Source organism: Elephas maximus, chromosome 4 (assembly GCF_024166365.1).
Source record: "Elephas maximus indicus isolate mEleMax1 chromosome 4, mEleMax1 primary haplotype, whole genome shotgun sequence".
Lineage (NCBI taxonomy): Eukaryota > Metazoa > Chordata > Mammalia > Proboscidea > Elephantidae > Elephas > Elephas maximus.
In genome coordinates this window covers 175,818,899-175,832,421 of record NC_064822.1, presented here as the reverse complement: position 1 = coordinate 175,832,421, position 13,523 = coordinate 175,818,899, and the positions used below count along the sequence as shown (strand labels likewise).

The 13,523-nt window shown below is 43.5% G+C and overlaps 1 protein-coding gene across 1 annotated transcript in view; it reads left to right on the top strand.

Annotated features, from left to right (window-relative positions):
• SYN3 (synapsin III) overlaps positions 1-13,523 on the top strand; it is a 687,937-nt gene that overhangs the window by 79,360 nt on the left and 595,054 nt on the right. The window contains exon 3 of the mRNA XM_049884283.1: positions 7,930-7,987. Within this exon, the coding sequence (XP_049740240.1) occupies positions 7,930-7,987 (58 nt within the window). The remainder of the gene's footprint in view (positions 1-7,929; positions 7,988-13,523) is intronic.

The window sequence follows — 13,523 nt, the reverse complement described above, 5'->3', positions numbered from 1 at the left end:
CTGCTCCTCATACATGCCCCTCAAACACCACATCCTGCCTCCCCAAATTAGGGCTTTCCCGCCCCAGGCTGTGCCAGTTTTGTAATATTCTCCTTCCTGGTATCTCTGATGTGGCAATAAAATATGAGACCACCCACCGAGACAGAAGCTTCATGGAACTGGAAGCTCGCCCCCTCCCAAAGGCCAAGGACTTGCTTGATTGGCTGAGGTATTCAAAGCACCCACTATGAGAACAAACATATTAGGGCATTAGGGGAGGCAGTCGAATGGGAGACAAAGTCCCAGGGCACAGCGGGTTCATCTGTTTTGCCTGAGGTCAATCAGTCCGTCAGTTACAGGGGCAGCAACTCCAACCCCCAAGGTATCTAGAATTCCAGGCCATCCCTACCCTGCCCTCTGCCAGCCAGAACTGTTCAGAGGCAGCTCAGGCCTGAATGAGCCCCGGCAAGGAGGCAGCAGTCTGTGTGGCCCGTCAGGAGACAGACTTCTGACGCCCAGCCAGGCAGGGGGTGGACCGCCTGACCCTCAGCTTCAGCAGGAGTCTGTCTGCCAGGCCTTGAAGTGAACATTCCAGAGATGGGCAAAACAAGTCGTTCTTCCGATAAGGTGAGGCCTCGTCAAGACAGAGCCGCTTGGGTGGTACTGGTGTAGTGCAGAGTGCTCTGGGTTCTGGGTTAGACTCGAATCGAGGCTGCTGGTACTGCAGGTTGGACCGTGCACACACAATGACCCCACGTTGTAGTTGTAGAGGTTGAGGTATATATTTATTACAACAATGCACCAGTAGATGGCAGTAAAGCATCTTGAGGAAGGGATACCATATGGACTGTTCCAGTCAACAAATGTTTATTAAATGCAGCCCATGTGCCCTACGACCACTTTGTGCTGGATACTGAAGATACAGTGAGAATTGAGGTGCAATTTCTGGTTTCCAAGAGCTCACAAGCTAAATGTATGGGAGCAAGGAACGGACAAAGCAATGTGTAAATTACAACACAGTGTGCTAAGTGTTGTGATGGTTATAAGTCCAGCGCACTGTAAGAATCCCCAGGAGGGACAGCCAACCCAGCCTCTTTAGGAGGGTGCTGATAGAGTAGGGATCACCTGTGAAGATCTTGGAACATGAGAAAGAGATGGCCAGGCCAACTAGAGGTGGAAGGACTCTAGACAGAGAGAACAGCATGTGTTAAGGCTCAGAGGCAAAAGAATGTAGGATGTTGGATGTGTCCATGGGGCTGACAGCAAATTGGAGTAGGAATGGGACCACAGACCAGGAGATCATGAAGGGTCCTGGGGGTCTGGATTGAATCCCAAAGAACTCACCACTGCCACTTAGAGGTTGACATTGAAAAGAGATGCCTCCATTTGGAACATATGGGGAGTGTTCCCTTTTCTAATATGTCTCAGGGTTTACACAAAGGTCAATAGAAGGAGGGGAGATGTGTAAGGACTTGGAGGCCATGTATAACAATGTTGCCTATTTATTTTCATTGTCATCATCCATCACTTATTGCACCTAGGATCTAGGATATGATGGATCAAAGCAAGATGAATCATACTTCTGTTTTGTAATCCCCATGAGGATAAGATCATGTTTGGCTTCCCCACTACATGGCTCCTAGTAGGCACAGAGTAAGCATTCCCTAGATCTTTTTTGTGGCTTCTGTTTCAGGCCCCGTGCTACATACTTTGACAATTACTGTGTTCCAGGAATTGTTCTAAATGCTTTATGCAGCTTATCTCATTTAATCTTTGCAATGACCCTGTGAAGTAGCTGCTATTATTTTAATACCCATGTCATAGATTGAATTGTATTCCCCCAAAATATGTGTCAACTTGGCTAGGTCATGATTCCCAGTATTACGTGGTGGTCCTTCATTTTGTGATCCAATGTAATTTTCCTATGTTTTGTAAACCCTAACCTCTATGATGTTAATGAGGCAGAGTTAGAGGTAGTTATGTTAATGAGGCAGGACATAATACTACAGGATTAGATCGTATCTTGAGAGAATCTCTTCTGAGATATAAAAGAGAGAAGATAGCAGAGAGGGGAGGGACATCATTACCGCCAAGCAAGATTAGCCAGGAATGGAGCTCATCCTTTGGACCCAGGGTCCCTGTGCTGAGAAGCTCCTAGACCAGGGGAAGGTTAATGACAAGGACCTTCCCCCAGAGCCAACAGAGAGAGAAAGCCTTCCCCTGGAACTGGTGCCCTGAATTCAGATTTCTGGCCTTCTAAACTGTGAGAGAATAAATTTCTCTTTGTTAAAGCCATTCACATGTGGTATTTCTGTTACAGCAGCACTAGATAACTAAGAATTTGGTACTGGGAGTGGGGTGCTGCTCTAACAGTTACCTAAAATGTGGAAGCAGTTTTGGAATTGAGTAATGAGTAGAGGCTGGAAGAGTTTTTAAGTGCCTAATAGTAAAAGCCCAGATTGCATTGAAGAGACTGTTGGTAGAATTATGGTAGTCAAAGGCAATTCCGGTGAGGGCACAGAAGGAAGTAAGGAGAGCTATAACACTGGAGGTGGCACAGATGATGAGAAGCAGTGGCAAAGAAATGGTGGCAGCAGAGCCAAGAGACTGGCACAAGACAGCATGGGAACCAACCCGTGGAGTGAGAGCTGAGCACCTTTGGGCCAAAGCTTACTGGTGGAGTAGGGTGCCTCCAGGCACTTGTCGGTAGAGCTAGGCTTATGACCCATGGAGTGAGAAACCTGAGAGTCTTCGGGCTGAGAGGCCAAGGAACCAAGATGCAGAAGTTGAAGAGATAAGGAAGCAGAGCTTCCTCAGTCTCAAGGGGTGGAACCACGACCTCTGGAGTTTCAAAGGGTGGAACCACGGTTCTCAAAGGCTGAGGTCACAGCCTCCTAGGTTTCAAAGAGTCAGATCTTCATAAATTCAGTTCCGGAGTGTGGGGCTGCCATTCAGGAGTGCCTGGGTGACATGGTTGAATAGGTCACCCAAAGCTGAGGGGGCTGGGCTGCCATGACCAAATGGCAGAAGACCGGAGCCTGCTGGGGCAAAGGGGGTGGAATTCTTATTCAGTTGGACAAGGAGAGTGGGGCCACCTAAAGCCGAGGAAGCAGAGTGCCATCCCAGTGGGCCTGGAGGGTGAAGCTGAAGCCCAGGGCTGAGTGGTCTTCATCCAGAATTCAGACAGCATAACCAACACCCTGAGCCTGGAAGGCAGGGCCATTGCCTAGATGGTCTCAGAGAACAGAGGATTATTTTCAAGCCTTGAGAGCTAATGTAAATTGTTCTGCTGGGTTTCCGACATGTTTGGTGCCTGTTGTCCCTTTTTTCCTTCCAATTTTTCCCACTTGTAATGGAAATGTCTACCTTGTACCTGTTCCACCACTGTACTTTGGAAGCAGATAACTTGTATGAAGAGGAACTTTACCCTAGGATGGAATTTGGACTTGGGGTTAAGACTTTTGGGATGATATGGTGAAGTGAAAGTGTTTTGCATGTGGCAAAGACATGAATTTTGGGGGGCCAAAGGGTGGAATGTCATGAATTGTGTCCCCCCCCAAAATATGTGTCAACTTGGCTAGGCCATGATTCCCAGTATTGTGTGGTGGTCCTCCAATTTGTGATCTGATGTAATTTTCATATGTGTTGTAAATCCTAACCTCAAACCCTGACGGTGTAGTGGTTAAGAGCTACGGCTGCTAACCAAAAGATCAGCAGTTTGAATCCACCAGGTGCTCTTTGGAAACTGTATGGGGTAGTTCTGCTCTGTCCTATGAGTATGAGTTGGAAATGACTCTAGAGCAAAGGATTTTCAATGGGTATGATTTTAATGAGGCAGAATTACAGGTAGTTATGTTAATGAGGCAGGACATATCTACAGGATTAGGCTGTATCTTGAGAAAATCTCTTTTGAGATATAAAAGAGAAGAGAGCAGAAAGGGGAGAGACCTCATTACCACCAAGCAAGAAGAGCAAGGAGCACAGCTTATACTTTAGACTCAGGGTCCTGTGCTGATAAACTCCTAGACCAAGAGAAGATTGATGATAAGGACCTTCCCCCAGAGCCGACAGAGACAGAAAGCCTTTCCCTGGAGCTGGCACCCTAAATTCGAACTTCTAGCCTCCTAAACTGTGAGAGAATAAATTTCTGTTTATTAAAGCCATCCGCTTGCAGTATTTCTGTTATAACAGCACTGGATAACTAAGACATTTCACAGATGTGGAAACTGAGGCATATAGCAGTTGAGTGACTTACTCAAGGTTACAAAGGCAGTGCGTGGAGGAGCTGAGATTGTGTCCAAGCCATCTGGATCCTGAGAGCACCACACTCAGCTACCTCATTGCAAAGAGTATCACGTGAATTTCTTGCCACAATCTTGCCTTCTAGGTGTTATTATCACCACTTGGCAAGAAAGGAAGCTGAGACTTAGAGGAGTAAAGGACCTTGCCTTAGATGACATAATGAATAAAAAAAAAAAAATTTTTTTTAATGAGTAGAGAGCTAGAATTTTGACCTAAGTCTGTATGATTCTGAATTTGTCGGTTTTTTGTTTTTTTTTTTTCCAGTATACCAGTGATTTTGATTATTGGTTACCATCCTGACATCCCAGGCCCCAAACAAGACAGGCCCCTGCCTTGGGTCCTACCCTGGTCCTCACTACCTGTACCCCTCCTGACAGGTAGAGGGGTCACCAGGACCCTATAAATTGACCCCTTAGGCCATGCTCTGGTTACCCAGAGCCCTAGATTTTCCTGCTCAAATGGACCAGGGCCCAATTCCAGGGCCTGCATTGGCCAATTTCCTGGACCATCCTCCCAAGGGGTAGAAAATGGACAACTGTTTGTGGGGGTTGGTGAATCTTGGCCACGTGGGTTGACCTGTTCATGTACCTGCCCAAGAAGCCCCAGTGGTACAGAACAGAGAGGAGGAAGCGAGGAGAATAAGGGAAGATCGTAAGTTAGGGCTGGGGACCACAAATGGGCAATACCCATAATGCCCTGTTTTGGGGTGAAACTCTAAGAAATCTGAGAATTTTACATTCTGAGGCTTCCAGGTCATTATGAAGTTGTATTTGTCAAGGAAGGACAGACATGTTTTCTTTAAAACTTTATCACTTTTAAGTAGTTAGACACATGGTACACGGGCCTCTGTTTGTTCTTTTACCTCAGTCCTGACAAATATTAGGGGTGAGCCTGTGCTGGTGATTGGAGTTTGCCAACACCACCATTAAGGATTCATGATAAAATTCACAAAGTAAATGAAAAAGTTCCCTTTGTACAAGACTGGCTACACACATATTTTACAGAAGACCATCCTTAAGGGGATAAATAAGTAAATAAATAAAACCTTGCTTTTGAGTTACACTAACAGCTCCTGTCCCACTAAAGTCCTGCTTTGTTGACATCTAAACCTGTCAGCATTGTAGGAAAAAATGGCATTAATATGGAGCTCTCAGTCTGTAATTTGGGCAATCTTGGGAAGAGTGAATTTGGAAGCAGATAAGACTAAAGGTTGGTCAGAGAGTTTATGGAAAGAATTTTTTTCTTCACAAATGGAGGGTAGAAAAAAATAGTTGGCAACATCCATGTTGCATGGAGAATAGAAGGGGGAACTGAGAAGGAGGTTCCAGGAGCTTCCACCTAATGCAGTGCTTATGTGTAATTGGTAAGAACCCAGTCCCGTGGCCACACCTAGCTCCAAAAAAAAACCCAAAACCAAACCCGTTGCCACCAAGTCGATTCTGACTTAGCTGCAAGGGAGGATTAAACCAAAACAAAACCCACTGCCCTCAGGTCAAGCCTGACTCATAGAGACCCCGTAGGACAGAGTAGAACTGCCCTGTAGGGTTTCCAAGGTTGTAAAACTTTACGGAAGCAAACCGCCATATCTTCCTGCCGAAGAGCAGCTGGTGGCTTCGAACTGCTAAGCTTTTTGGTTAGCAGCTGAGTGCTTTAACCACTGCTCCACCACTGGTTAGGAAGGGTTAGGAAATCCCACTTCATGTGCCTATGTATAAACTGTCTTACTGTGGAAGAAGGAAAGGATGGATATTGGAGAACATAGAGCTGTCTCTGCCCCAGAGAAGGTTTATGGAAATTCCTACCACAATGCCCAGTGTACAAGTAACTAAGAACTATTCATTTCATTATACCAACAATCAAAAAAGCAAATGGAAACTTTGGTACTTTTGCTTTGTATATGGAAGGACATTTAAACTCAGGAGTATTCCAATTTTAGCTGCTATTTTTCAGGGTTGAGGAAAAGCACAGATTTGGAATTAGACAGCCTGGATTCCAGTCCCTTAAGCAAAGTATTTAATTTCTCTGGATTTCAGTTTCCTCATCTAGTGAGAGTTTAATAAGAAAGGCTATAGGTTAAAGCTTCTAGCACCATTTCTGGAATAGTACTCAATAGGTGTTTTTTCATTTGTCTCTTTATTCATTGATTCAACAGGTATTTATTGAGCTAAGCACTCTGCTCAGAGTTGGACATAGAATGATGAATGAGATAGATTATTCCTGACTTCAAGGAACTGTGTTATATAGTTTAGTGGGAGATAGGCATTAAACACAGTTACACAAATAACTAATTGTAGTTGTAGTCAGTACTATGAAAAAAAGTACAGTATGAAAAGAGGATCTCTATCAGAAGAGAGATGAAGGAGGCCAGGATTAGGATGATTATAGAGAAAAATTGACAAGTAGGTGGATTTGAGAAATAATTAGATTGTAGACTCAGCAGGGATAGGAAAGAAAGAACAGGTGCGTCTTAGTTTTCTGGTTCTGCCCTAACAGACATACCACAAGTGGATGACTTTAAAGAACAGAAGTTTATTTTCTCACAGTTCAAGAGGCTAGAAGTTCGAATTCAGGGCATATTTTTAGGGGTAAGTACTTCTTTGTCTATTTCAACTTCTAGTAGCTGCCAGTGATCCTTGGTGTCCGTGGGTTTGTAGATGCATCCATCCCCATCATCTGTTTTCCTCTTCCCTTTGTGTGTGTTTCTGTGTCTGTTCTGCTCTTTTTGTAACTCAGAAGTTTAGGAGCCACCCTACTCTGATATGACCTCATTAATATACCAAAAGAAAACTCCTCTTTCCAAACAGGGTTATATTTATAGGTACAGGGTTTAGAATTTGAATACATATTTTGGGAGGACACAGTTCAATCCATAACAAGGAGATGAGAATGATGCATAGGTTTCTGCTTTGAATGATGGGTCCCATTTACTGATATGGGGAAGACAGAGGCAGAGGTATAGGCAGTCAATGGAAGATGAATGGATGGACAAAGGGACAGATGAAGGACTGCTTCATTGGACAGATGAACAAATAGAGAAATGGGTGGATGGGTAGATCAATTTAACAAGTCCCTGATGGAGTATAACCAAAAAAAAAACCAAACCCGCTGCCGTCGAGTTGATTCCAACTCATAGCGACCCTACAGGACAGAGTAGTACTGCCCAATAGTTTCCAAGGAGGGCCTGGCGGATTTGAACTGGCGACCTCTTAGTTAGCAGCCATAGCACTTAACCACTACGCCACCAGGGTTTCCTGATGGAGTATATAGAGTATAAATCAATAAACTGGTTAATAATACTACACTACTTATTTATGTAACATTCTTTATCTCATCTAATCCTTAAAATAACCTTCAGAAATGTATAGCTCTAGTATTAATATCTTTATTTTACAAAGGGTAAAACTGAGACACAGGGAGGGTAGTCAAGTGACTTGGCAGAACCAGATCCAAATCTCTAAACTTCTCACCTGGTACCTTTTTCTCTCTACCACATACTACCTATAAATGAGAACATCAGCAGTCAAGGAGGGAGAGGGAAGATTGGGAATGTGTCTGGGTATGCACCTAGGGGTCAGACTTTGGGGAGAAGGAAAAAAAGAGTAATGATTCTGCATCCTTACTCAGTAGGTTTCTTCCTCTACTTCACAGGGCCAAATATTTCCATGGAAAGAAAGTGAATGGAGAGATTGAGATTCGAGTGGAACAGGTAGGTGGAAGCTGAGTCTTCATGCTATCACCCTGACCTTCTCTAGAGCCAGGACCATTTCCAGGAGCAACCATGGCTTCTGTCTTAAAGGGCCATCATAAGCTAAGATTACCAGAGAAATCCTGGCCCAGGGCTTCCTTGGCACATACCCAAGTGTCTGATCAAATTTCAGAATCATTTGGTCCAATGGTATTCAACCTTTTTGTTTTAGCAACAAAACCTTTCTTCAAAGGAAATCTCAAGTAGGAGCCCATTCTACAAAATAGAGATAAGTAGAGATGCTCTGATAGAAATAGGTATGAGGGGCTCCAAAGTCTGTCTGCTCTACCCTGTTCCACCTTCCCCTATGGCCCCTGAGGCGTCTTCTTGGGGCTAAGGATCATAGTTTGGGAGTCTAATAGGTTTGAATCCTAGCTCCCTCATTTCCTAGGTGTTGGGCAGTTGACTTTATCTCTCCATGCCTCGATTTTCTTGTATTGTTGTTGTTGGGATCAAGAGACTTAAAACCTCTAAAGAGATTAAAACCGTGAGTACTAGATCTTATTACTGCTGCTAGTATCAATATCTAGGACTGTCATTTTAAGGGGAAAGAAACAAGGACTTGCTCAAGACTACACAGCAAGTCAGTAGCAGAACTAGGACTAGAACTTATGGTCTTCTGACCCCAGGTCTCAGAATCCTCCTATTCATTCAGTGAACACTTATTGAGGACCTACTCTATGCCAAACTCTTGTCTAAGTCTTACTATAACATGTCAGAGCAAGGGCTCTGGAGTTAGACTCTATGTCAAATCCCAGTGTCACCCTTATTAACTGTGTGACCTTAGTTGAGCATACTTTAGCTCTCTGCAGCTCAATGTCCTCATTGGTACAATTATGATAATAATAGCATCAACTTCATAAGGTTACTTTGAGGAACAAATGAGTTAATCTATTAAAAAAAAAAGAACTTAGAACAGTGCCTAGCACATGGCAGGCACTTAGTAAATGTTACCTGTTTATCATCATCATTATCATCATCATCATCATCATCATCAAAGGCAGAGAGTTAATAACATAGACAGGGCCCTGCGATAAGATGAATTGAGAAGCTCTATTAAAAAAAATAAATAAAAATCGGTGGTTGTGAGTGCTTTTACACCAGCATTCTTTGAGCTTGATGTGTTGCAGGAACAGAAAGGCTTTCTGAGCATCAAACTGAGTTGGCTTAATATTAAAACGCCTACAGTGTGAATTTTAATTTGATCCTGTGGCTTTCAAGTCAACCCAGTGTCTCCTGGCTTTCCTTCCATGACAAAGAGAAGGTTATTTTTATTCATAACAAATATTTGCCAAGCATCTATGATGCCAGCTAGCTAATGTGTGGGGAATGAGGATGTAGAAGCAGAGGCTGTGTCCCAAAAACCTTGAAGGCTAGTAAGGAAGACAAGATAAGTCTTCACAGAACTCTAAAACAGGTGGGATCCAGGTAAGAAAGATCCAAGCTTAGCACTATGAAGGAATCATAAGTTGCTTCAAGGAGTGGGAAAGAATCTTATCAAGTGGAGATAATGGCATGAAGCGAATGCGAGATGGAAGTAGCATGAACAAAGGCAAGGAGACTGGGAAGTACAAGGTGTAGAATGGTGAGAAATACAGTTTGATTGAGTCCAAGACAGGACATGCCATCCTCCCTTGCCCCCAACCCACTCCACTCCCTCAGTTTCCCTTCTCAGTGAAGAGTACCACCATCTACCTTTCACTTTGGCCAGAAACCTGAGCAATCTCTTGGATGCTTCCTTCTACCCATGCCACTATACCCATTCAGCTACCAAATCCTGTTGATTCCATATCCCATATCTCCCTAGTCTGTGCACTTCTCTCCACCCCCACCATAAACTCTCACCCAATTTACAGCTGCCCAACTCCATTTTTCTCCACCTCCAATTTATCCTTCAGGTTGAAGCCAGAGGGATCTGTATAAAAAGCATATTGGATCCTTTAAAGCCTTAGCTTTAAAATCCCTTCCTCAGAGACTCCTTCTCTGAGCACCTCTACCCAGATCTAAATCTGGTAACAGGGTTATTCCCACTCATAGCACCCCAACTTTTCCTTCCTAACCCTGATTTGAGTTTTTAACCATATATTTAGAGATGGGACTATTTGGTCTTTTCTGCATGAGGGTAAGGGCCATGGCTCTTGGATCTCACCCTGTTAAGTAGCACAAGGCCTGGCACATAGTTGAACTAAAGCACATATTTGTGGAGTGAATAACTGATAGATTCCACAGATTCCAGGCTGCTTGTCAGTTTCCAAAGGTGATAAATCACTGCTCCTTCCTTTCTTCTGGGTTTTCCATAAACCATCGGGTAAATGCTCAGTTGCCAGCTGAGCTAGCCCTGCCTTATCCCATTTGTGGCAACCCCAAAGGCGTGTGTTATTTTTCCCCCTTTATCTCAGTGCTGCCCCTGGCCCAACTTGTGGGTACAAAATCTATGAGCAGGAACATCAGAGAGGATTGTCCTAAGAAAAAGTCACCCAGAAAATTTGGGGATAATCAGCCAATCCATGAAGGCTACAAACACCCTGGAGAATCTTGATTAGAGTTATCTTGACTTCCAGCCATCCCTCTCTAAAGAAGCTGAAGGTGAATTAGCTAGGAGACCAATTAGCAGGTCACTTGGCTATCTCTCCCCGGCTCCCACAAGACATGCCTTCCCAAGCCCATTTTGGAGTCTGAATCACTTGTCTTTGCCCATCCAGATCAATGGGTAGTTCACATAAGCAGCTCCCCAGGAATTTCCCGTGTCCTCTAGCACTTGGGAAAAATCTTAAGATGGAAGCCACCATTTATTCTGCACTAGACTCACATTTTGGGAACCTGTGTCCCAACTAAGTGCCAACTTAACCAGATAATTGCACTGTCTGGGTTTTGTTGTTCAGAGAGAAAGAGTTGGTTGTAGTTGGCCCAGATGAAGCCTCCGCCCCTTCTCCGTACCGCTTCCCCCCCTCCCTCGCCCCCCCCCCAGATGAAAAACTGCTTGCTTCAGCCCTTCTAGAGCCAGGAATTAAGAAACCCTGGAGAGGTCAGTGGGGAGAATTCCATCATTTTGCATTCCATTACCCAGAATGCCCTATTGGCTCTGCGGGGGCCTCACAGCAGAGTCATAGAAGGGTCTGGGAGGATCTGGCCAGGGTAGTTGGCATGTTAAGGTCTTCTATGTTTATCTTTGAGGCAAAAGGTCTTTTTCTCCACAGGCACAACTCACCCCTCTGTAGAACTAAGGAATGAGGTTGATGAATAGATTAATATTAAGTAGATTCACAGTTCTGAGAGACTTGTGGGCTAGGATTTAGTGGGACAGAGCTTCAGGCTTCTTTCTTCCTTAATAAAAAAAGTGGTGAAATTACTATGTCAATCTTTCCTTGGTGTTAATGGAGGTACCAAGGCATAAGGGACAATGCCTTGTTCCAGAAGATGGAGAGAAAGCAAGGTGTAGACTCTGAGTTTGAGGACTCCTAACCAGATGAAGGAAGCTAGATTAGCCTCAGATTTACATATGCCAATAAAAAAATGCCAATAACTCCCTTTAAAGGAGCCCTGATGGCACAATGGTTATGTGCTCGGCTACAAAACAAGAGGTTAGCAGTTTGAACCTATCCAGCAGCTCTGCAGGGGAAAGACCTGGTGATCTGCTTCCATAAAGATTACAGCCTAGAAAAATCTATGGGACAATTCTACTCTTATGGGGTTGCTATGAATTGAAAATAGACCAGCAGGCACTAAAAACAACAGATCTCGTTTAGTCCTTGTCATTGTGTGATAATGTAGTTCGGATAGGCTTAGGCAGTTGTATGTGGATCCCAGTGAAGGCTGTTGGTTAGAGGCCTGTTCACCTTCTTGCCCTTTATGTGTTTCCTCAACAAATGTCTTCTGGAAGCAATGGTGAGATTTTTCCCTTAAAATATTTTAAAGCCTGCATGTTTATATTTTCAAATACCTACTTCAGCTTTAATCCACAATTCTCCCTGAAGCATCCTTTCTTGGAATGGCCCTTAGCTGTAGATGCTGACCATAAAGATCCTGTGATATTTCAAGGTGCAATTTTCATCAAGATAGAGAAATAGAGATTGAATATTAATTCAATTCAGGTAACAGTTGAGCACCCTCAGTAGGAAATGACCGCCTGATAGAAATATACCTTAAGAGAAGCATCTGATGGCTCACCACAGGGCTCTGCTCTTGGCTTTGTTATACTCCAGTAGACCACCTTCTTAACAGTGATTTATGAAATTACATTTGTTGGTGACTTGAAGTTACAAAGGAGAGAGAATACATCTGATTAAATTTTATAAGATGAAGTTAAATGGGAATACAATATCAGGTCCTATTCAAAAACAGCTGCAGAGGAGCAGGATTGGGGATATCTAGCTTATGATCACATGAGAAAGTAAAAAAAAAAAAAAAGACAAGATTTGAGTTGAGCAAAGCTTAATATTTGTGGGAGGAAGTATGGTATGAAGGTTAAAACTGTGGGCTTTGGAATAAGATTGGAGATGGAATTCTTAACTCCACTGTTATCCTAGCTGTGTTGACCTTCTCAACATCTCTAAACATTAGATTCCTCGTCTGAAAAATAAAACCAAAAAAACCAAACCGGTTACCGTGGAGTCGATTCTGACTCATAGTGACCCTACAGGACAGAGTAGAACTGCCTCATAGGGTTTCCAAGGAGTGGCTGCTGGATTCAAACTGCTGACCTTTTAGTTAGTAGCCAAGCTCTCACCCACTGCACCACCAGGGCTCCCATCTGAAAAATAGGAATGATAATTTTCCCCCTCTAGAGTTATAATGTGGGTTAAATGAGTTAATAACGTGGGTTAAAATGAATTAATAATGTGGGTTAAATGAGTTAATGTAAATAAAATGTCCAGCACGGTTCCTGGCATGTAGTAGGAATTCAATAAATGGTAGTTATGGTTGTCATTCCCCCCAAACTTGGTACCACTTCAGGCTGAACTATCAAAGTGTAGCATCTAGACCCTAGAGAGGTGACGCTACCACACGCGCAAGCATGCACACTGCTAGTTAGAATCTAGTGAGAGATCCAATTGTAGCTTCACACTGTAAGGGGTAATACCAACCTGGAATGCCTTCTGAAAAGAATGATTGGAGTGAGAGGAGACTAGAAATCTATGACCCAAAAAGATCAGTTTAAGGAATTGGAGATGTTTCGCTTAGAGAAAAGAGAGGTCTTTGAAAGGATCCAGTTTATTCTTTGCCAATAACCACCATTTTAATGAGTAGTTGCCAAAGCCACTTGCTGTTGAGTGGAACCTGTTTCATAGGGATCCCTATGTGTCACAGTAGAACTGTGCTCCATAGGGTTTTCAAGGCTGTGAACTTCAGAAATGTATCACTAGGCCTTTCTTCCAAGGCACCTTTGGGTGGATTCAAGCCTTCAACCTTTTGGTTAGTAGCCAAATGCTTAACCATTTGCACCACCCAGTTGATAATAGTAATTAGTAATATTAGCTAATATATGTTGAGTTCTTAC